We start from the raw sequence: 25360 nt of genomic DNA, 5'->3' as shown, positions 1-25360 counted from the left end.
TTGCCAAGTGTTCTCTATGCTCTTTCTCATTCTTTGAGAAGACTGATGTCATCAAAGAATATGCCAGTAAAATTCCGGTGTTTTTTGCATTTGCGGTCCATTCGATTAAAAGTGGTGGGAGCATTAGTAAGACCAAAAGGCACTACCAAAAACTCATATAATCCAAAAGCAGTTCGAAAAGCCGCCTTATGGACATCTTGAGGTGCCACTCTAATCTGGTGGTAGCCACTTTTGAGATCAATGCAGCTAAAACAAGCACCTCCTCCCAATTTATCCAAAAAATGTGTGGAATAGGAAACCTCTTTTTAATCGTGATTTTATTCAAGGCATGATAATCCACACATGCGATATCAACCGTCCTTTTTCTGTACCAATAAAAATGGCGAACAAAAGGGAGAAGAGCTAGGGCATACTAGCTCTTTCTCAAGCAAATCATTAACTTGCATCATAATCTCCTCTTGTTGACTGGCACTCACCCGATATGGTGGCCTATTAGGAGGAGAACTACCCAAGATTAGATCAATACGATGATCCTCGGGTCTCTCTTGTGGTAGCTCACCAAGCAAAGCATCATGAAAGCAATCGCTAAAACCATGCAAAAACTTTAGCCTCTCATGCGTCAAATGATCCACATTTACATGAGTTTGAGCCTGTTCAACTTCATCTCTAACAAAAACTAAGTAAGAACAAGTAGACTTTTTCATTACTTTGCGAATTTGTACATGACTAACAATAGGTATTGTGCTTCCTGGAGCACAAGCAACTATGACCACTTCCCTACCTCTATGCAAAAAGAAAATTTTCTTGGACTTATAGTCCTTTGGCTCTATATGAGCATGCCAAGGCATTCCCAACAATACATCACATCCCATGAGAGGAGCAACCAAAAAGTTCTCATGATCTAAATAGCCCTGGATATGAATGTGGAGTTTCCCAATGATGGGAGTTACATTAACCCCTTTACCAACAAAGGCACCATCAGCATTCATTCGCATACCATAATCTGATACATTTAACCCAATAGCTGCAGCCATCTCCTCAGAGATGAAGTTATTTGTGGATGCATCATCGAAAAGGAAAAGAGCGGGCTGATCCTTCAGTTGCCCCCAAGCCTTGCATATGGTTCTGCTCTCAACAGGCTACCCCGTATTTCCCTGAACATCAGGAATTACATTCACATTAGGCTTCTCAGGTTTGTCCCATGTATTCTTGGGATTCTTTGGACACTTGAGATATAAGCTGGCACCAAATACATCCAGAATATCATGAAAAACAATTCAAACAGTAGCCTGAGTATTCAATCTCAAGCTTCCAAGAGCCTCTCGGGCACAGCCACACTCTAGTACGTGATCACACCCTCTAGCAATGATGTTGTCCCAAATAACCAACCATGAAAACCTTGGCTCTAGCCACCCGAAGGTTCCACCCTTTGAGCCACAGGCTTCATGTAGGTTTAGAGATTGTTTACCTTCAATTCTGTCATGAAGAACCTTGCTGAATCCGCCTGCACAGCCGTGTTTTCAGCCTACAAACATGCTGTAAAAGTCACCCCACGAGATGAGGTGAGTGCTCTGCTGTTTGCCTTGAACTACGGGCCTTCAGAGCATTAATAATCAGCCAAAAAAAAGACCTGTTGTACAGCAGTCGACCAACCCTGTAGAGAGGCCAGGAGTGGTCGCCTGCTTCCAGGGAGAGAGAGAAGAATCGCTTTTTTCCTGTAGCACCTATGGGGGCAGCCGACCAGCTATAAAGCAACCTTGTTCATGCTCGACCAGCTCTCTCCAGCTCCCTTGCATGCCCTCCTCACAACTGGCACTAGCCCTGCATGCTCCACCGCCAAAAACAGCTAGGAAGGGGGGCGCCTAGCAGATTTGGGCCCTCTTTCCCCAGAATAGCAACTCATGGAGCTTTTCTTGGCTAGAGGGCTGACCACTTTGAGTATTGGCCAAGCTTTGTTAAAAATTGTTCCCTTTTGATGCGAACACCTTAAAAATTGTCCACCCGAACATAAGTGTGTGTGAACACTTAATAATTTGTCCGCCCAAATTTAAGTGTATGTGAACACCTGCACTCATAAACCTTGGTATAATAAAATATAAGCTGTAAATTGAGTTTGGGATCATTTACCACTTGCAAAACACATAGGACCACCGCCTTAGTCCCAAATAGGTGTGCACACATGCCTCCACAGGGTTTCCATACATCCCCGGAGCCCATGGACAATCACATGCAGAAATACCATGCATTGTCCAGGCAATCCAGACAAGTCATTTATGCATATCAAGCACACACAAATGCTTTATGCATAATATTATGGATTCCATCTCCCAACTTATTCATCTTGTACCGAACCCTTCTCGAGCACTGCCCATACAAGTATAAAGTGTAAGATTCCTCCCCACTCCCTTTTTGATGTCTAGCATACTCCCCTGTAATCAATTCCTTTTCTGAAATATAAGAGATCTTGTTTGTGGCTGTTTTAACCTAGAGAGAGAAAATTATTCTAGAGAGAGAATATTCAGATTTTGAATATTTTTGGATAGAAAAATAACTCATCTTATTAAAATAAGTTCCCCTGAAATAAAAATTCAAAAAGAATTTTCCAATGTGCAATTGGAATTAATTGGAAATAGGTATAAAGAACCTTAGTCTAAGGGTCTAGATTTTCAGAAATCTTTAGACTATGGTCCAATTAAGGTTCCTATGGGCCAATAGCATCAATACATGTGTAGGGAGGAGATAAATCCAATTTGTAAAAAGAAGATACCCAAAAATGAGTAAATGCTCACATAAGATGAAGAGTTGAAAATGTACAAGGTTTATTAGTAAAAAAACACATATGTAAGGAAGGGGAGTTCTTTAAAGGAGGTGCATATTTCACATAAGATGAAGAGTTGAAAATGTACAAGGTTTATTAGTTTAAAAAAAACCTATGACACATATGTAAGGAAGAGGAGTTCTTTAAAGGAGGTGCATATTTCACATAAGATGAAGAGTTGAAAATGTACAAGGTTTATTAGTAAAAAACTATGAGCAATATTAAAAATATGAGATATTTTGGGTATCCAAAAATGAGTAAATGCTCACATAAGATGAAGAGTTGAAAATGTACAAGGTTTATTAGTAAAAAAACACATATGTAAGGAAGGGGAGTTCTTTAAAGGAGGTGCATATTTCACATAAGATGAAGAGTTGAAAATGTACAAGGTTTATTAATAAAAAAACTATGACACATATGTAAGGAAGGAGAGTTCTTTAAAGGAGGTGCATATTTCACATGCTTGAATGAGTTTTAAACTAATAAAAATTGAGATATTTTATCTCTCCTCTCTCCTCATTCAAGTCTAGTTCCAAAAAGTTAGCTTAACTGACCTAAAAATGGTCAAAAAGTGACCAAACTGACTTGGAAAATTCTAGAATCAGTTTGTTTGGTTAGGAGCTCAAATTTTCCTATAAATAGAAGCCTCCCCTCGTTGAAAAAAATATAGTGTCTTATGCATTGTTACTCTACTCCACCTAAGCCAAGAACTATGAATTCTTTATGTAGATATAGTGTCTTATGCATTGTTACTCTACTCTACCTAAGCCAAGAACTGTGAATTCTTTAATAATTCACTAGTTTTTGATACTTCTCTCTGTCTTCAATCCCCATTGGTGGCTCCATCAACATACTAAACCAATTGATTGGTTGGGGGCCTCTACCGTGATCAAAGAATCAAGCAAATTATAAGATAAGTATAGTGAATTTTGATATTTTTTATAATTTCTCAATGATTCTCTCTTCTCAACCCCTCTCAAGCTTGAGAAGCTTAATTGGTATGGTTTTTGAAATGCTATTGAAGTTAATTAAGTAATGATAGTAAAGAATTACATAAAATTCTATTTATATTTAATTCTAATGGTTTTTCTCTCTCTCTCACTTAAGAAATAGTTATACTCACGACCCTTTTCAATCCAAATGAAGCTTTTCATAAGGCTTTTCCTTAATCCAAGGTTAAGCTATGCTTGAGACCAAATTAATGGCTTTTTTCTATACTTTTAGTTTATGTTTATCGATGATTCAATCCATTATGGATTGATGATCCAATTAGAGACCATTCTAATTATTTCCTTAATAATAAACCTTATCCCTTAGAAAAAATTGAGACTTATCAGTCATAGTAGCGGAGCTATGGCAAAATTTTTATAGAAATTACGCATAAAATAATTTCATTCAAAGCATAAAAAGAGGACTTCCTACCATATTCTAGGAACTATCATCCTAGATTAATTAAAAGAATATTATTATGCATGGAGATATGGATGTTTGCATGTAGATGTAGAGGTATGGATGTGAGTGTGAATGTGGAGGTGGATGTATGCATGGAGATGTGGATGTATGCATGTAGAAATAGATGTGTAGATGAGGATGTGAATGGAGATGTGGATGGATGTATGTAGATGTAGATGTATAGATGTAGATGTGAATGGAGATGTGGATGTATACATGTAGATGTAGATGTATAGATGTAGATGTGGATGTGGAGGTGGATGGATGCATGTAGATGTAGATGTATAGATGTAGATGGGAATGGAGATATGGATGTATGCATGTAGATGTAGATGTATAGATGTAGATGTGAATGGAGATGTGGATGTATACATGTAGATGTAGATGTATAGATGTAGATGGGAATGGAGATATGGATGTATGCATGTAGATGTAGATGTATAGATGTAGATGTGAATGGAGATGTGGATGTATACATGTAGATGTAGATGTATAGATGTAGATGTGAATGGAGATGTGGATGTATGCATGTAGATGTAGGTGTATAGATGTAGATGTGGATATAGAGGTGGATGTATGCATGTGTGAATGTGGAGGTGGATGTATGCATATAGATGTAGATGTATGGAGGTGAATGTGAATGTGGATGTGGATGTATGCATAGAGATATAGATGTATGCATATAGATGTGAATGTATGCATATAGATGTGGATGTATGGATGTGAATATACGATATGTGATGTGAGGGAATCTGAAGTGATGAGATGGAAATGATGTGATGGGATGAGTATACATATAAATGGAATATGGAATAAGTAATGTAGATTGATGAGGGATAATGTGGAAAAATGAAAGTTAAAATAGAAATTGTATTGTAAACTGTTTGTAAATGCTGTTTGTAAATGATTGTTTTATGTCAAGAATGCTGGGGGGAGCATTTTGACTGTCTTGTGATTAAAGTTCTGATGGTAAAGTTGCAACTGCTGTGACGGGGAGTCAATGAAGGACGTCTCGCGTAGCAAGGTCGGCCGAGGTCTTGACCAGCCTCGGTGCGATTAAAATGGTGAGCTTCCGGTACGGTGGATGAGGGGCCAAGGAAGCGGCCTATGCGTGAAGCGCTAGGTCACCTGCGAAGGATCCTAGAGGATGCTGACCATACGGTGCTCGGGCTCTGGGTCGCCTAGGATACCCACGCGTGCGTCGAGGAAGATATTGGAACAGAGTTGGAGTTGTTTTCTGAAATCGGGCATGGATCTGGTTGATTGACCTTGCTGGTCTTCAATGGATGAGTCCATGGCTCTTTATATGGATCTGTTGGTTGATCTTGCTGATCTTCAACGAGAGTCCATCTTGATAAGTGATTATATTGCCGAGTATTAAGGGCTAGGAACTATCGAAACGGCCCCTGAGCGTTCTAGTTGCCAATGATGCCATAGATACTCTGATGAAGGAATGATGGGAAATTAAGAATCAATTGGATAAATTGGAAGATTGTGATCAGTGATACTATGGTTTTATTAAAGGATTGTTTTTAAACTGGTTGAATCTGTGAAAAAGGCAATTTCATATTGGGTGTGTGAGTGGTGTGACTAGTTTTATTTTGCATGAACATCCGGCTAGGGGGCCTTGGAACTCTTTTCCTTGGTACCCGGGACAAAACCTAACCAAATTCTTAATTGGATCCCATCACTACAGTGGTTGGGCGGTTGGCTAACCCATGGGATTGGCTGTGCCTCTTGAATGGAGAAAAAAGCATTGATCCCAATGATCCAAGTGCAAGTTTCTTCCTTGACCTGACCAAGTATCTTATAGATGTAATTAGATCAGTTCGATCAGAAATGATCTTGACTACGTTAGAGTAAAAAGTTATCCTGGTGGAATCGCCCGTGCTTTCCGGTAAAGGAATTTTTTTCGGGTTCGGTTTTGGAACAACCGACGGATTAGTCTCTTATCCGGATATCCGTGGGCGAGGCCCCGAATGTGGGACCCCTGTCCCGCGCGAGAAGTGCTACTTCCGCTGCTAGTATCCCGAATCTGTTACTCGGTGGGAACAGGGATCTTACATAAAGAATGCTCACCAGGGTGTCCACCCTTCCATGAGACTTCATCAGCATGCCAAGAACTCTCACCAGGGTATCCACCCTTCCATGAAGCCCTTCCACATGTACCGAGTCGTGCCAGGAACTCACACCAAGATATCAATCCTTCCATGGAGCCCTTCCACATGTAACCAATCATGCTAGGAGCTCACACTAGGATCTCAATCCTTCCATGGAGTCCTTCCACATGTATTAAACCATGCCTAGAACACATACCAGCGTCTATACCTACCCTTCCATGGTGTTCCTCCACATGTGCGTAGTCAGAAATATGACGGTGGTCAAGCATTGTCACCACACGGCAAGCCCCATAAGCCCTTGGCAACCAAGAGATTCCTAATCATAAAGCTCCACCGGGAGTAATTGCTCCCGTCAAGCTTATCTTCCTATGTCAAAACTCCAAATACATCTCATGCTTGTTGGGAGATAATGCATACAAGTATCACTGAAGGCAGCAGGTAACCAAATAAGGCAAACTCTTTCCTGCAATGCAAAATCCCCAAATGTGCAATCATGCAGTCAAGGCAAAACCAAATGATGCAGACTGCCTTTCTCTATCACAGACGATTGCATCCATTGCCAGTAGAGAGATAAAATATGCAGAAATTAAAATGCCTTAAAAATTGTAACTAATAAGAGTGTAAAACTCTGAAAAAGCACAAAAACCGATAATTCTGCAACTCCTAAAGTTGATTGTGCTGCCAATTTTCTTCAATTTGTCGAAAAGCCCCAAATTCCCTGACTCTTGGTGCCTCAGTTATGAAAGATAATAACAGACCCAAATTTCTGATGTAAGACCCAAAATTTCACAAAATCCCCAATCTACAGGTACTCACCTCAAGGCGAATCAAAAGAGTAGCTTTCTCAGTGGAAAGGGCCTCCACCTGTAGAATCAAAATCAAACCATGCAGATTAGTTTTAGAAATCTCTATCCCTTCTCATGGTGTAAGAAAAGGGACACTGCTATGTACCTGCGCTTGTTTCTGAATAAGATGATCTGTCAATTGTGCAAGATGGTTTTCTAACTCCATTTCTATCTGTGTTGGTACATGTCGAGTATCTTTCAGACCACGTATCTTCACTTCAAGGTCCTTCACCTACAGTCACATTTAAATTTTAAAAACTTAAGTTCTGTCTATAGCTCATCAAAACACACAGCTGCCTACACGTCTATGGCCCATGCATCTGCAGACATAGCACTCTGCATGCACATGCCAACCTTCTAGAGAACTTACACATATACCTATGACCTCTCAATTCCATGAGCCCAGGCAACTGCAGAGACACAGGCATGTGCATGCACATGATGTACATACATACACACACATCTGTAGGTATGTGTATACAAGATACTCATATGCACATACATACATACATACACACACATATGTATGTATGTGTGTACAATATACTCGTATGCACATACATACATGCACATGTGTGTATGTATGTATATATATGTATATATATGTATGTATGATGCATGCATATATGTTCTGTATGTATCCCACCTGCTGGTTGTCAAATCACCAGTCTTTATTCTTAGCCAAGCCTCTGCCTCTGTTTTAGCTTCTGTGTGTGTCTGTTTTACAGAGCCTGTGTGTTTATATCATGGAGTCACCTGATCATCTATATTCAAGAAGAACTAATGCTTCAGATCTGAAGAGAAATAACGAGAGAACAATTTGGTACTCAGCCTGTTGATCTGGATGCACAACTTTCGTATGATGTATAAGCCTAAACCCACTTTAAAATGCAAAATTTCCATGCAGATGATTTTTTCCAAGGTCAAGAAAAATCCAAAGGGAGCACTCATAGCTTTCTTTTCTAGCAGAATGCCCTCTGCAAATGATGTGGCTCAATGGCTGAAAAATCTGTTGGGAGGTTGCTTTGTTGAAGGTGTGTGTTATGCTGCCAGGGGTTTTTTGAGGTTGCAACTTGCGTTATCTGACACGATGCATAAACAAAAGCTGTTGGAAAAATCCCGTGTTCTATGGCAAGCAAATGGTACATGTGCTCCCTTGGACTCCCACCAAGGATTACCATGCATTGGTTAAGCATCATTGCCCTGTATGGGGCGGCATATCATTGTACCCAATTCTTTGGCCAAAATTGGCAAAGCATCACTGAAAACTACTAGAAAGTACGCGTCTCACATATAATGGGAAAACCTAATAGATTTTGCATATTGTGGGACACTCATAAACCCACCCCAAATTCTATAAGTGTGGAAATAGAGAATGTGCATGTGGATGAGAAATGCTTTGAGATGCAATGGGGTGTATTTGCAAGAGCATGCTTCACATGTCACGAGTTTGAACACCTAGCCACGGAATGTCCGACCTTGAAACTGTAACCACCTGTTGACTCTATCCCTCCGCCTTTAATTTTCTTGGCAAATACAGTTATCCAAAAGCCTCCTCCCATTAAGATGCCTAATCGTATCACGACCTGCTGTAAGTACACGCGTACAAACTCAAGGCAGAGCTGCACAACGATTGAACACTCGTCCTGAGTCAACTCAGAAATCCTCTCTTAACAATGATAAAAATGTGCCAGATGCAAATGGATGGCAAACTACAAATGCACGTAAAGTAGTCATTGTTAAACCTCGACCATTGCAATCTCATACATGGACAAAATCAACACCACCTCTTAGGGTAGAGCTTCCACTTCTACACATGTTGGCAGCTGAGGGGGGAGGTTTTTGGGATGAAGTGGTCAAAGGAGGAATGCTGAAATTGCAAGATTTTGCAAGATGATATTGATATGGATTGCACTTAACAAGCTCATATTGATATGAATTACATTTTGTTCTACTCCCTTCATCATGATAATGAATGTCACAATGAAATGCATGTCATATAATGTATAGGGTTTGAATAATCCAAGAACTCGGAGACTAGTTTGGAATTATGTATATAAAATGAAACCGGATATAGTGTGTTTGTAGGAACATAACTAGCATGCTCTAGCTGGGCAAACTGATTTTTTCCATGATTATGATATATATATTATGCAAGCATCAATACTTTTTTGGGGTCTGTGTGCTTGGGAGACATGAACTACAACCAAAGGTAACTTATAATGATCCAGATGGTCATCTTATCATTGTACACTGCATGCTGAATGAAATAGTTTATGAATTTGGACCAGTTTATGCTCCATCAAATTTCAGCACAAAGACTTGACTCTGACAAAAACTCTTATAGTATCCATGGTTGGCAAACGCATTCTATGCGGAGATTTTAATAACTCACCATCGCTAGATGACAACACCAGAGGTGTTTGGCATATGATTGCAATTGAAAGGGTGTCATGGAAAAATGCAATGTATCAACTAAATGGAATGGATATGTGGAAAGAAACATGTGCAGACATGAAAGGCTTTACATTCCATCATAATGCTTTTGCTGAATATCGTCCTAGATTGGATCATCGGTACTCTTTGAATGCTGATCACTTTGCTCCTATTACATGTCATATGTGGGTTGATTATTCCTTGGGACACTCAGATCATGCTCGCCTATGGATGGGTCTCTATTTTGGTACTCCTATTGCTGATGAGCAGCTAATATACAATAGCTATCTCACTCATCCTCTGCTTCAAGATATGGTGGGTGATATTGTTGTTGCTCTTAATGCAGAGATTTATGAGGATATTGATGTTGCTTGGTATCATTTTGTTGTTCACATGCAAGGAGTTATAACTGATTATGGAGAATGGTACTTACGAGAAGAAAGAAAGACAATGTGTGGGTTAAAAAACAATTGCAAGGTCTTGAAGAACTCACCCATATTTGTATGTTATCCCCTCAAGAAGAAGAAAGAATGCATTATGCTAGGCATAAGCTAGAAAGAAATGATCAAAGAAAGTTGAAAAAGTGGTAGATCCGATCGTGACAAAAACCATTACTAGATAAGGAATGTTCCTCAAAAGCTTGCATCAAGGCAAAAGCATTGCATTTCACAACTACAAAGGACAAATGGTGAATGGACACATAATATCATGTAGTTGGAACAAGAATGTGTGACTCATTTCCAACATGCTTTTGCAACACCTGCTCTGCTCGTGCTAACCCACTTTCTCATGTGATAGGAATTATGGATGCACAAGAAGCACAACACCTTGAAGTTTCTTTTTCGGAAGCGGAGCTTCACAATGCAGTTAAATCTTTGGGCAAACTGAAATCCCTAGGATGGGAAGGCTCAACTGTTGAATTCTTTCTGCAGTTTTGGGATATACTTAAACAGCCACTCTTGCTTTACGATCAATCAATCATGGTTATAGGAAATTATGCCATCCTCATGGCAAGAGGGTTTGGTTAAGTTGGTGCCAAAAAAAACCAAATTTGTCAAAATATTGCAGATTGGCGAACTATTACATTGATGACAGTGGGGTAATTTGAACAGGGGTCTGCTGTGGCTAAATTACAAGAGATAAAGACTAACAAAACAAAGACTCGGTCTGTAGGGCTTCCAAGATCTGAAATCTGGAAAGCTGTAGGATTGAGGGTTATGACCTGGGCTGGGCAGCACATTTATAGGCTTACAACCCCTTCAATTATGCAAGTTGGGTGCAGATCTGCAGTTTCATGCTGGTCGTGGGCTGACCTTACCAAGCTGCTGACTGGTGTGACTGCTCTAAAAGCCTGCCCACCCACCCACATGACTGATCTGTCTGCCCGTGTCGCCTGTCTAGCTGCCTGTATAACCTGCCCAAGCAACTCACGCTTTCCCAGAATCCCCATGCGCGTCACATAATTATGGGTTTTCTCACCCTGGAACACCGAATGCAATTACGGTACTAAAAGAAGTAATAAAGCAGGTGTGAGAGGTTCTTGAAAACGCACCTGAATTTGGCATTGTTGGATTTTCTTCCACAGATCTGATTGCTCTTCCTCAAACGAATAGTCTTCATCCTTAGCCTTCCCTGCAAGCTTGGACTGTACAATAGAACCTTAAGTCATGTTCGTTTCACAAACTTGTTATCATGGACGCTTATTAATTCCCAAGGACAAGCCAATTACCTCTCCATTTGGCCAACTGTGGCATTTATCATGGCGAATTTTGGCAAGCCTCCTCTCCAGCTCTATAAATCCCACAACATAAGTTGACTCAGGTCTGTCTGTTTCACATGGATCTCGACACAATCTCTTACGTGCAGTAAAAAACAAAGGAGCACATGTATACGCATGTGATGTATATGGCATGTACAAATAATTTTGGCATGTGCCTCCCCCCCTCTTCTATGTACACACACGTCTATATCAGAGTGCACCTTTTCGTGCCACCCACAAAAATATTGAAAAAAACATCCGTCGTATGTAACCAAAAATTACAACTAGATTCTATCAAGTAGCAATCTGAAGTATTTAAATTTTCTGTGTCTCGACTCTCAGCAGATAGGAAGTGAAAACATGATTACAAATGTACAATACCACTAGAGATCTGAATAAGGAGTAACTCCTAGATATACACATGGATACAACTTGGCTTTTTACAGCTCCTAACCAATCTGAGCTTTCATGCAAAAGTTATAGTAACCTATGGCATGAGTCTAAGTCATAAGATCCTCCAAATTGAGAAAGCAAGAAAGAAGAAACAAAGTTCTATTAACGTCTACAAAAGACCAAAGGGTCTATGAGACTAAAGCGTTACAATGTGTCCATGAAAAATGACAAAATCATCGAAAAAAAACCATGATAAAATAACTGAGAGAAGAAACAACAGCAACATAAGTGCCGCTGGTGCAATGCTGCAATGATACAATGTGAGGGGATCCAAGTGGGTCCTCGAGATCTATAACAGTATACAGGCTCTCCACATCTGCTGCCTGTGGAGGGTCACTCCTCTATCTTTCGAGGATGATGGATCTCTACAGGAAACAAACATTTCCTACATTTGCCTTTTTTAGTTAGCTCTTTTTAAAAGTACAACTTTTTTTGTCTTGAAGTTGATTGTTTCTGGCATAAAATAGGCAGCATACGTATGCTTTTGACCTGGTACCCCCTTCCCATGTTTAGGAAACTTTTGGCATTTGTAGGAAACTCTTCAATGTTTTTTGTCTTGAAGTTGATTGTTGCATAGCTTCCATGATTTGTACAGCTTTCTGGCATAATTAGGCAGCATACATATGCTGTTTTTTGACCTAGTACCTACTATCCCCTTCCCATGTAGGAAACTTCTAGCATTTATAGGAAACTATTCAATGTTTTTTGCCTTGAAGTTGATTGTTTCATAGCTTTCATGCTTTGTACAACCTTATGGCATAAAATAGACAGCATTCACATAATTTTTTCAGCCTGATATATACGCAACCCCAACCCCTTCTCTTGAAACATTTAGGAAACGTTTAGCATAGGTAGGAAACATTTCAAAAACATTTAGGAAACTCGTTTCTAGAAACGCCTAGCTACCATGGTGGGCTATGAAGTATCTGGGATCTGCCTCTGTGCCTTTGCATAGCTAATCTCTGTGGTGGCGCAACTCAATCAGGTAGAGTCGCAAGCATCGCTGGTCTGGGAAATCAATGACTCCAGAGAGTGGCCCAAATCCCTCCCTAAAGAGGCAATGAAACCCTTGTATCTCATGGTACACTGGGCATCTGAAAAGATAGTGCTCCTATGTCTTGACCTCTAGAGAACAAATCGACAGATCTTGTTCTCTCAGGTAGTGTGCCCTATGCCCGCCCAGTCTCGACCCTCAAGCGATGAGATGAGACTCTTGATCTGGTCGATCGCAATCCTCATGGCATGTGGCATGTGTCTATAAAGATAGTCAGGCTTATCAATGCATCCTCTATAAACCTCATAAAGTGATCCCGAGAAAACTGCATTTTCGTAGGAAGCTTCAGTGGATCCAGCCATGTGACATGGATCTCTAGTTTGAAGAGGTCAGCTCAGATAAGTCTAGTAAATGTCTTGGCAAGTGAGAGGCAATAGTGGTGCATCCAAATTGTAGTGGAATAGGGGCAGGTGACATAGAAGCTCATGTGTGAAGAACCACTTAGTAACCCTGGCATACCAAGCCCTAACATTTCTCATCTCAGCTAGTCACCTAGACGACTCTAGTGCCAGCCCACGGAACCTGCTTCTATCCAAGGTATAGATGTGGTATATACAAGTCACTGTCTGGTATGAACATTTGCAAGGAAGCGCATTGATCCATGAGACCAAAAGTATCCATGATAAGCAGTAATATTGTGATAGAAGATGCATAAGGTATCCCAAAAAAAGAAACCTTAAAATCATGAGTCACTCTTTAGAGACTGATAGAATTACATAGACATCGGACAATCTAATCTGGAAACCCAATGAGATCTAAAAGGGTTCTCTGTGTGTTTGATTCTGATTGGAACACCTACCTTGGGGTCTCAAAGGCAACCTCCATGCAATGCCGGTCAATTGTGGGTGCCTAGACACATCTAGTTGTCTAAAGGTTGCAATGAGGAAGTTGTTGTTACGTACCTAGTATTAATCTTTAGGATTAACCGTCTAATCCAACAAGGTTAGGCGGGATTAGAGGAAGTAAGCTGATACAGGCGGCTAAGACTCATGGTAAATAATACCAAGTATATTGACTATTTATGACCGAACAGTCTTTTTTAGCAATAGTAGCCACTATACAAGTGAGACTTGGCCCTTGGGTTATTATTGTTCACATAGAGTTATTCACTCTGTCGAGTGGACTTGGCATGACCCTATTGATCGGGAGGAGACCTTGGATGCCCCCCTTTTTGCATATACAATGCGGTTAGGCCGTAGGATTCAGATGCTAGAGATTGATGGCACCCCGACAGCAGCAATACATTGGTAATCCCAAGGCCTCTCTTAGCGTTTCCTCTCAAATTTTTGGAAGAGGCTCAAGGACAGTTTTCGGCCCAAAAGATCACTCTCTCTGGCTAGTGGCACACAGGAGTTTGGAGGTTGGCACGTGGTTGGCCATTGGAGGTCGACCCGCAGCTTGCACGAGGTGCGGCCACCCTAAGGAGTCTCAATGTCATTGCCTTTGGAACTACCCGAAGGCTCAACGGATTCTCTGCATCTTCACGATGGATAGGACCTCGACCCGGATCATTTCTTGGGGCACCGTCGCTTGGGCCACTGAGGCTGAAATGGTCAAGGCTTATGAGGAGGATGGTGGGGGGCTTGGCCTTCAAGTCTCTCACCTCCATTTTTCGATAGTACCAAGCACAACCCCATCTATGGGCCACTAGAGACCGGGCTCATGTCAGAGATGGGAGATTTGCAGTAGCATTGCAGCATGACACATATGGTGGCAGGCTAGATGCAGCAAAGCCATAGAGGGTATCCACAATCCGCCTACGGAGTCCATCAGGAGCATTTTGCTCGACATTATCCATACCCTCCGCGGTCAGTGGGGGAAGTTGCACGGAGGCTTTGACCGCATGCGGGAGCGGCAAGAAGCTTTCCTGAGACTTTGGAGGCCTGGCCCTTTTCTTACCGATAGAGGAGGTGATCTCACTTGGCATTATAGACCACATGTGTGGTTCTCCCCCTCCCCCCCCCCCCCCCCCCCCCCCCCGCCCCGCCCCCCGGTATGAGATAGCCTTCTCCTCACAGAGTGGCCATCCGGAGGGGAAGTGCATCTTTCTCCACCCTTTGATTATTTGATCCCCGCCCTATACATGAGGCGATGTTGTATCTAGCCCTTCGGGGTTGTATTTGACCCATCGTGGCTGTTTTTTATTAACTAATAGAAGGATCTTTTTCTCAGGAAAAAAAATGAGCATCAATTCCTCATCACGAAGTTTCGAGATCGAGGGACAAATGAAGCAATCTGGCTTGACAAGAACTTCTTTGAAGACTATCCAACATTATTGACGGACTACTTGGAGGCTATGCAGCTTCGTCAAATTAAGCAAAAGGGGATGTCGCATACATCCCAATTGATCTTCCTCTCCTTGAACCCTCATCTCTCCTACAGTCACATCATGGAAATCTTTCACCCTCCATAGCTTGTGCAGCAGATCTTGTGGGGATACCTACAAAAACTGACCAGCATATGGGAGAACATATATAAGCGATCTTCAGTTACTTGCATAATTCATCTAATATATTCTCCAAGAGCTACGATTCAAGGGCCTAGACAGCCAAGAGGAGCCAAGGGCAAGATGGAAGATAAGATCAAGGGTTATCTTAAGCCTAAAAGTCATCTCAGCCAAGTGAAGGTCTCCAAGATCAGTTCAGTCCTAGTTATTTACACCCAGCAGTCAATCATTCTACCCATTCAATAAAGCAAATACACCATATGTGTGGGAGCCCTTCAAAGGGTATTTGGGACCAACACTGTGTCTCTCTTCTCTCTCTACACTCTTATTCTTATTACATTGTGCTATATATCGTCAAGAACAAAAGGGCTGAGAGTTAATTATCAAAGTATAATCCTCATCTGCAAGCTTGCGCATGTTACAAATTTATTCCCTGCATTCATCTCCTCACTGATCATCCATCACCTCACTGATCAGAAAAATATAAAGACCTAAAAGTTTCGGAATTTTTCCCGAGTTCGGATAGATGTCCGAAACTGATCATAGTTTTTCCAAGTCCATTCAGAGTGACCGACACCAAGTTGTCATCATCAACTGGTGCTCCATTAGAGGCCAGGACATCTGCAAGCCCTTTAATCTTCAATAAGTAATCATTGATACACAACTTATCCCTTTGCACATTATGCAACTTTTGCTTTAACTACATCTTCCTCACCTTGATACTTGTGCTATAAAGCTTAACCAAGGTATCCCATGCATCTTTAGGTATCATTGCATCCTCTATATGACAAATCATAGAATTGGACACCTAATAGAGAACCAATACAACCTTGATAAGGCTTGTACATATTGTGGAGTAGGATTTTCATAACCAGGGACTCCTCGTCACCTATAATAAACTCCCAATATCCTTTTCCTATAAGGAAGTTTGACATCCTGAACTTCCACGCTCTTGAAAGTTGTTCTTATCCGGCTTCCTACTCACAATCTGGGATACACTTTCAGACATTGGTCAATGAGGTGAGACATAGGTCAATGAGGTGATAGTTCAAGTGGTTAAGGTGCTTGACTAGGACCAGGAGATCCTCGGTTCAAAACCCCAAGGTGCTTCTCAACGACATCACCTATGCGCGGATAGAAAAAGTATCTATGAGCGGTGAAAAACGATAACTATGAGAGGATTTTGGGCCTAAGGCAAAGAAACACTATCAGACATTATTACCTATAATAACTTTCACCTCCATCAAATATGGTATGGAGTAGGCCAAACAAAACTTGCAGTAACTTCTACACTCACACAGAAATCTTGCAATCTTCAATAATCTGTCTGATAGACAAATACACAATTATTAGAGGTATTGTAAACATGTTATTATGCAACCACTTTATGTGAACCAATCACATCAACATACATCTGCCATTATATATGCAAATCCCAAAATCTTTGTAGACACTTCAAATCGACCATTGTGCATAACGGTCTACGCAATACATGCACAGTAAACTAAACGACTAAAAATTGTCACTGTCAACGCTTCTATAGTGTGTCTGCAAAAAACTATAGACCCAAAATGGGATCCAAAATGACTCTAGATAGTAAAAATAACGATAGAAGGGCCCTTCCAACCTTAAGCACAATACGCGCTACACTTTTGCTTCACTGACAAAGGGCTCACCGAGATGACAGTGTCCCCTCCTACTGTGCCTACTATCGCTATCCTTGACTACTAGCTACCTGCAAGGATTTGCTTCAAAATCAAAGGGAAAGAGATGGAGTTATCCCTTACCCATGTACCGCTTCTTTTGTTTGCCTCTTGACCTCATTACATGAACCGACGCTCAATACCATGAGAAGAACGTGAAGGAGAGTGTAAGCTTGAGCTCGTTGTAAGCATTCTTAACACACACACACACACACACACACACACACACACAAAAGAGTACACAAGCACACAACAAAGAGATAAAAGGCTGAATTTTCTTCTTTCTTCTTCACTTCTCTACTTACCATAACATTAAAATAAGAGTACATACTATAAGGAAAAGTACTCTTACTACTAAAACATACAAGGTTCATAGTGTGAACTCGACTATATGAGTTGGCACTATATCTATGCCAAAACTCTAGTAACCAAAGTGGTTGTCATACAGCCTATAAACCACTAGCGGCATATCAACCATGATCTCACCAACCACGCCAATGGCGTAAGTGCGGAGGTATCATCCTAGCGTGTCATCTATATCCGCACTAGTTGAGCTTGATATCTCAACATATCTCCCCCGTGTTGCATAGCCTGCATAACCATGTCTGTCCCATGGGATGCCCTCTATTGTTCCCATTTAGAGGTGATGTGATGGCACCTTCAACTAAGCAATCGCCATCCTCATGGCGTGGGACGTGAGTGGAGATAGATGGGCCTCTCAATGAATCCGTCCCCAATGACTCTCAAGAAATGCGCTCTAAAAGACGAGCCTTGGGGAAATCCATGTCCATGTCTATATGAAGCCAGGTCAAATTCAGGCGGATCTCTTGTTGCCATGAGAGATCAAGAAAGGGGAAGAGTCCAAGCTAAACTCAAAGGGAGGGAGAGACGGTCCATCTGAAAGATATGTGACTCGAACCAATTGGTGGTGTGTGCATACCAACAACTGCTATGACCCACGTCTGCCAATTGTCTAGAGGACTCCAAAGCTAACCGTTGGAGATGATCTCTATGTAATGTGTAGACATGCTATATGTATGTGACCGCCTCGAACATAGCATCTATGACGGGAGGCACTGATCCAAACTCGATAAGTAATATGGCATGTGGCATCGATGGCTTACTCCTAATCATGTGTGACAACATCATAACCTCCACTCTCTCCACTCTCCTCCAGTCCTCCGCTCCTAAGTCTGGTACCCAGAAAGATGCTCCATATATCACCACCAAGAGAACCAAAGTATCAAATAGCCAGCATTTGGTACTAGGTTCTAAAAGCGATCCTGAAAACACAGTCTCTCTAAACGAGAAAGAGCAGCGTATCCTCGTGCCAGTTGTGCCTGGGAAACCGGGCACATAGTAAAGAGCGGGCCATTAAAAATGATTCCCAAATATACATATGATCCGACCAACTCAACCTCATCTTCTCTCTATGTGAAGGAATGTCTGTATGAAAGAGAAAGAAAGAAAGAAAGAAAGAAAGTTGTATTAACATCTTCAAAAGGCGAAAATGACCTATGAGACCAAATGTTACATCATATCCATGGAATACATCATCATGGTACTGAAAGTAAAACTAAAAGAAAATCTCCATTAAAAAAACAAAGAGCCTCAAGCTCTCGCATCAGCCAAGAATATCTCGCATAGGGCACTGCAACATGGAACCCAATGCAGTAAGGCTGAAACGGCGGGAGAAAGTCCAGGGGTGGTGGGAAATGATGGCTCTGATCCTCTTGAGGTGACGTGAGCGTGGGCAACAGCCACTATGTCAGGGGAGTCAGGCTCTACATAGCTCAATGGCTCTGTCTAATGTCACTCCTATTGGCCGGGCTCCTACATCAGCTGGAGGTCGGAGGAAGTGGGTGGATATGCTCTCGAGGCTCTAGCCTGAAAGAAATCAGTGAGAGCTCTCTGTGAGAGAGAAAGAAAGAAAAAAGAAAGATATATTAACGTCTGCAAAAGGCCAAAATTGGCCTATGAGACAAACAAGTAGTACAATGATGTTCCTCCAGTCATCAAGAGGAAAATGTGGAGTGAGAATAAAATGTACAAGTATGACAACACGACCATAGGGGACTCAATGGTGGTGTACAAATGAGAGGGTGTGGATGGAGTACTAGGGCTACTAATGCATCTCTATATGCTGAAGGGGTGATACAGTATGATATGTTATCTACTCCTAACTCCATCCAGTCCTATAGTCTGGGTACAATATGTCATACATCCGATCTGAGGAAGAAAGAAAGAAAGCTATATTAACGTCTACTAGAGGCCGAACTCGACCTATGAGACAAATCAATGTACAACTATGAATGTCTTCTAGATGTCAAGAAAAAAAAGGACAAAATGAACATGAAATAAACTATGAAAGTACTGAGCTAGTGGGGGGGGGGGGGGGGTGATGGATGGAGCACTACTGCTAGAGGCTCAGCATGCAACCTATGTGTGTAGGGTATACAAGAATGCAATGCAGATCTGTCTAGCTCTCTGAGATCTGTCTAGCTGCAGAGAGAAGAAAGAAAGAAAGCAAGCTGTATTAACGTCTATTAGAGGCCGAACTCGACCTATGAGACAAATCAATGTACAACTGTCAATGTCTTCTGGATGTCCAGAAAAAAAAAGGACAAAATGAACATGAAATAAACTATGAAAGTACTGAGCCAGTGGGGGGGTGTGATGGATGGAGCACTACTGCTAGATGCTCAGTATGCAACCTATATGCGTAGGGTATACAAGAATGCAATGCAGATCTGTCTAGCTCCAACCAGTACCATAATGGGGGTGTAATATGTGATACATAGGCGATGGCGAGGCAAAAATACCTCGGAGCATGATCTCTGGGTGTGAGTGTAAGTGAGCTAGCCGCTCCTTTATATGGTGCTTATGTCGAGCCCGTATCTCTGTGATCTCCTCCGATGTAGTCTGGGAGTCTGGTAGCCTGGTGCTCTCGGTCTCCGTCTGGCTCGGAGGTCCGCAGCGCGCTGGAGTGTAACCCCCTCCTGTGTCAGGGTAGGCACTAGGATAGATCTCTGGAAGAAATCAGTGAGCTGGAGCTGTCGCCCACCTCTCCCTGTGGTATGAGTCTGTAGCAGTGTCTCTCTATGGCGCTGTCTCTCTAGCAAGAACTGGCCAAATCTGCGCTGGTCTGTGACCTCCATGATCTGGCGGAGTGAGGGATGTCCACTGAAGATGGTGGTGTATCTCTCTCTAATGACACTATATGCTCTGCATCTGCATACATAATGTTCCTCACTCTCAACCTCCTCCTGGCATAGTCTGCATATCCTCTCTGCTATGGGGGTCCGTGTTGCCCTACCTGCCTCAATCTCAAGTTGGTGTGATGACACTCTAAGCTAGCCAATCGCCACTCGGGCACTGTGAGGCATGTACACATCCATGTATCCAGGTCTCTGTATGAATCCATCCACTGAGATACGCATAAACTGATCTCTGTAGTATAGCATCTTCAGCGGTAGAGGCTGACTGGGTGTAATCCAAGTCTCGTGAGTGTATCGCTGCCATAAATTCTGCCGAAGGACTCTGTTCCTCTCACTGTGAGAGAGCTGGATGTGTGGTGCATGTATATCATACTGGAAAGGTGGCAGGTGATCTATGTCAAGACCATGCTGAGTAAGCCACTGTATCATCTGTGAATACCATGATCTCCTATCTCCACTCTCTGCGAGTTGCCTGGACGCCTCAAAAGCTCTATGTGAGAGTCGATCTGATGGCACGCGGGCAGAATAGCGGGCGGACAGGGAGGAAGGGCAGTGAGCGGCGCGAGCAAGGCAGTGCGAAGCGAACAGGTTCACGCCATTAGGGAGGCGAAGGGACTAGCAGGCGGGCGAGCATAGCGCGAGAGGGAGGCGAACAGAATAGCGGGCGGACAGGGAGGAAGGGTAGTGAGCGGGCGAGGGGGGGGGGGGGGTAAGAAACTTGATGCTTGTCAGGAAAAGACACAGATATGCTACAAGTACGGAAGGGGCTACAAGCAACATGGTTTAATTGTGTGCACCTGTACTTATGCACTGCAGTCTAATAAGAAAACATAAATATGATGTTTCTGTACTTGAAGAAAGGCATGTACCTGCTTTAATGGCCTCCTTAGCTTCAACCATGTTTCGAGCCTTCGAGAGTTGAAACATCTGTTAATAGCAAACACAGATGAGAGTACATATATATTCTCTCTCTCTCTCTCTCTCTCTCTCTCTCTCTCTCTCTGTGTGTGTCACCTTTCAATGTGGATTTGTTTATGCATTCAAACTGAGTTCTGTAAAGTTCACCTTGATCAAATTTCCAGTAAATTTCCCTATACTTTCACTAACAAAGGAAGGGTTACTTTTGTGAGGTATGCCAGTGTGAGTGCATGCGTGTGTACTCGAGTAGATATGTATATTTAGGTGTCACGATCTCAAAATCACGTTGCCTTTGGAGCAGCATAGTGTGATAGCCACTGGGGCAAGGGCTCACCAACATAAGAAGCCTTACTTTTAAAAAAATACCATATCACTATGCTTGATTTTTTTACAGAACCATCTCAAAACAGGCACCTACTATACAGACACAAAGGACAAGAAGCACCTGTTCCTCAAGTTCCCATTGCAATGCTCCAAGAGACTTTGCAAGATCAGCATTTTGATTCTGCACAAAAGATTGCATAGTTAAATGGCATAAGTGTAAACAGCAGCTCAATTGCCCTAAACAGCAGCCATTGTAGCCTGAATACATGCCATTACAAGCTGAAATTGAGCCAGCATGCTACTTATCCTCTATTTAAAGGATTTCCCTTAGGGCGGTTGCATGTCTAGGGAAGCTAGAGAGCTAGACCAGTGCTTGAGGCAGCCAACGTGAAAAGGCAGGCCTAAGGGACACCCAAAAAGCCTCAATTTCTGGGCATTATATTGTCAAAGATGCAGCAGTGGTGGCAGGAAGCATATTAAGGATTTTAAACCCCCTTCTGAGCCTTTCACTTCCTGTATTTATAGGAATCCCTTAAGGGTGGATGCATGTCCAGGGAGTCCCACAATACAGGACATGTGAAACCACAATGCCCTTAAGAATGAGCAATTATAGAACCGAATGGACTTTAACATACCTCCAGCTGGGACTCTTTTGCCAGCGCTTCCATTCTTGTAGAATTGTGCAACTTCTTTTCCAATTCCAATGCATGCAACACTTCCGCAATGCTCAAGCGAAGCTCTGCAGCCTGTAGTTTGTCCAGCAAACCAAATGTAAGGACTCCAAATCAAGGGGGACAAAAAGAAGCAAAAGTCCAGCCTAAAGTAGCATAAAACAAAACAAAATAGACAAAAAGAAAGAAGAAAGTGACAGACACATACCTCCCGTTCCTGCTGCTCTTCACGCTCGGCAAGGACCCGTTCGAGCGTGACTACATCTTTTTCTAGTTTCTCCACAAAAATCTCTCGTTCTCTTATTGCCGCCTGCGCTGCTGCTGCCCTAATGGCAGCCAACTCCTTTCTCCTGGCTATCCTTTTCTTGTGAGCAGATTTGCGCCTCTCAATCTCGTCATCCTCCTCTGACTCCATATCTCTATCAGATTCTGTCTCAGTCATGGAACCACTCTCATAGCTTTCAACATCTGATTCCAAAGAAGGCGGCATCCGAATTGCTGGTGATTCTTCTAACTTCCCCATGTCATCTCCTGCTACCAATTCTGTGCCTTCAACTTTTGGGTCAAGATGTTCTGCCTCTGATACTAAGCTGAGTATGCTTTCACCCTTCCCGATAGAGGTTTTTACACTAAATTTTGCATTCTCTTTGAGTTCATTAACCTCCTCATACAGATCTTCAAAAGCTGCTCTAGGCTCCTTCAAACCAGTAGGCTCACTAACCGTTCTGAAATCTTCATGGTCACCCTCGTTATTAGCCACATCCAAATTTGGATTCACTGACGCAAAGTGATCTATGCGCTCAGAGGCTGAGCCAAGTGATGATGTTGCCGGCACCTGCTCCCACTCTTTCCTATGTCTCTCCCTTTTCCTTTCTAGCAGAGTTGTTTCGACTGCACTATCTTCTCTATCACCTTCTTCCACAACACTCTGTGAGACATGCTTTGATTCTCCAGAATCTGACATTCTTGTCACGGCATGGTTAGTGTCTATACCATGCCCATTTGTGCCAATGTCATTTGCAGTTGCAGAAGCCGCATCCTTGTTAACTCCTCCCTCTGCATCCCCATCAACCCCAGCCAAATCAAGCTCTAGATGCCGTCGAAGGGTCTCATCTCTAAACCTCCGAGGTGAAGTTGCTTTGCTAGAGTCCATCAAACCCGTGTCCAAAAGCCTCATGGAAGGCTTCACCTTCGAGGTCAGAGACGGAACCTGTGGATAGTGGTTTGGTTGAGAGGAGTTTCTTGAAGGAAAACCATCACTCTGCTGAGGGCGCACTCCCCCATTCTTACCTTCATTCGACGAGAAATTAGAAGAGGCTCCCTTAGTGAAGCCAGTACAACCAGAATCAGAGCTTCCCACGCTGCTTGCAGGCACTGGAGAAGAAACAAGGTCAATGTTTGGGGAAGCCAAAAGCTCTGTCCAATCATCCCTGTGAACATTATTCTCAGAGTCCTCTGCACTTTGAAGAACAGAAACTAGTTGCTTTTTCTTCAGCCTTAGATCTTTCACTTCAGGCCCTGCACTACCATTGAGTACCCTAGAACCATGGTTGGACTTTTTGGTAAGCTTGGAAAGTGCTGAAGGTGCTGGTTTTTGAGACCCTATTTCTAGCTTTCCTCCTGATGAAGCTTGCCTTAAGATATCCTCAGAGTTTGCATATGGGAGATCAGAGGTCTGTTTGACCTTTCCATGTAGAGTCCCTTGTTTCCCCTCTAAAAGGACACTTGGTTTCTGCTTCTCAGGCTTACCTAATGATTCTGCAGCTTGTTGATCAATCTGGACACATTGCACACAAGTACACAGCAGATAAATCAATCTCTCTCAGGACATGGACTTGTTGTATAGTATATACATATTTGTCTCATAGGCCAATCTGGCCTTCCGTAGACATTCATATATCTTTTCTTTTCTTTCTTTTCCCTCTCTCTTTTTTTTTTTCGTGAAATGGTGTTTTATATTATATGTAAAATGTACATCAGCCACATGGCTCACACAGAACCTATGGCCCCAAACAAAACCCCCACAAAAGATCCTCTAAAGGATCATGACCATGCAAACCTGCACACTAATAAGAAAGCCTCCTAGCCAAATAAGCATCCCAGATAGAAGCATCAAAGATGAGCCAGCCGAGCCGCCGTAGACCATAAGGAAATAACATCTGCATCCAGTAGCTGAGCTGAGAGAAGAGAAGAAAACTGCCAAAGCAGCAAACCGCGGATACGTAGAATGTGCCCATGTATTCCAGACAAGGAATCAAAAATGAACCCATTCCGTGTAGTCCAAATATGCCAAAGTCCTGTCCATCTAAGGAAATGGAATATCACAAGGTGGCTGTCTGAAGTAATGACTTGAGGACAAATCCCAAATATCCACTGATGAGCCGAAACAGTAGACCTCTCTACTGCCTCCCAAACGCGAGAGACAAAAGACCAAATCTGACGGGCCACTGGACAACTCATGAACAGATGCATAACTGTTTCAGTGCATGTCGTGCAGAAGAAGCAAGAGGCCAGTGTAATTTTACAACGGCTCAGCTGATCCCGTGTAGGTAACCCTCCCACCAACATCCTCCAAATGAAAACCTTACCTTGGTAAGGGAGTTTAGACTGCCAACCACGCATAAGAGTTTTCTGCCACCATGATTTAGACTTGTGCAATCCCCACACCTTATTGGCCTTGGCTGAAACCCAATCTTTCTCTGATACAAGCTTATGATAGACCTGGTTAGCTGAGAGTGATATCAAGTCACCAGATTTACATAGTGCCCAATCAAGCCAAGGCTGATCTGCAGATGGCCGAGGCAATGGAGTAAAAGGCTCAACTGCATGCATGATGTCAGCCCATAGTGGCTGAAATGTCCGAGGAACCCTAAAGTGCTGCCGAATACGACGAAATGAATATGGCCTGTCTCACGACCAGGAATCACAGCATCTCGGATTCTAACCAAGCCTAGCCTGACCATGCGGTTGAGTCGTATGCGTGAAGCATCTCTGTCTGGCCAAACAATGACACGCGACTCCACAAATGTTTCGAACTGCAAAGAGTTCAAAAGTAGTCTTTCATGACCAGGATCCCACCGAGCCAACAGTAGAACTTCATGCCAAGAAAGGAGAATATGCGATAAAATGTGTGATGAGCGAAT

The 25360-nt window shown here is 42.5% G+C and overlaps 1 protein-coding gene across 1 annotated transcript in view; it reads right to left on the bottom strand.

Moving 5' to 3' along the window:
- Positions 1-25360, bottom strand: part of GC2 (golgin Putative 2) — a 104465-nt gene that overhangs the window by 32089 nt on the left and 47016 nt on the right. Inside the window, exons 2-9 of the mRNA XM_086823437.1 lie at positions 22426-23994; positions 22182-22292; positions 21668-21727; positions 21174-21231; positions 11401-11462; positions 11224-11316; positions 7342-7467; positions 7207-7254 (exon numbers count right to left, since the gene is read on the bottom strand). Coding sequence (XP_086679563.1) covers positions 7207-7254; positions 7342-7467; positions 11224-11316; positions 11401-11462; positions 21174-21231; positions 21668-21727; positions 22182-22292; positions 22426-23994 — 2127 coding nt within the window. The remainder of the gene's footprint in view (positions 1-7206; positions 7255-7341; positions 7468-11223; positions 11317-11400; positions 11463-21173; positions 21232-21667; positions 21728-22181; positions 22293-22425; positions 23995-25360) is intronic.

The sequence above is a fragment of the Cibotium barometz genome, chromosome 29, assembly GCF_041138505.1.
Source record: "Cibotium barometz isolate CiBa-2024 chromosome 29, ASM4113850v1, whole genome shotgun sequence".
In the NCBI taxonomy this organism is placed as follows: domain Eukaryota; kingdom Viridiplantae; phylum Streptophyta; class Polypodiopsida; order Cyatheales; family Cibotiaceae; genus Cibotium; species Cibotium barometz.
Note: the sequence above shows the minus strand (reverse complement) of the source record. Positions and strands in the feature narration are given on the sequence as shown.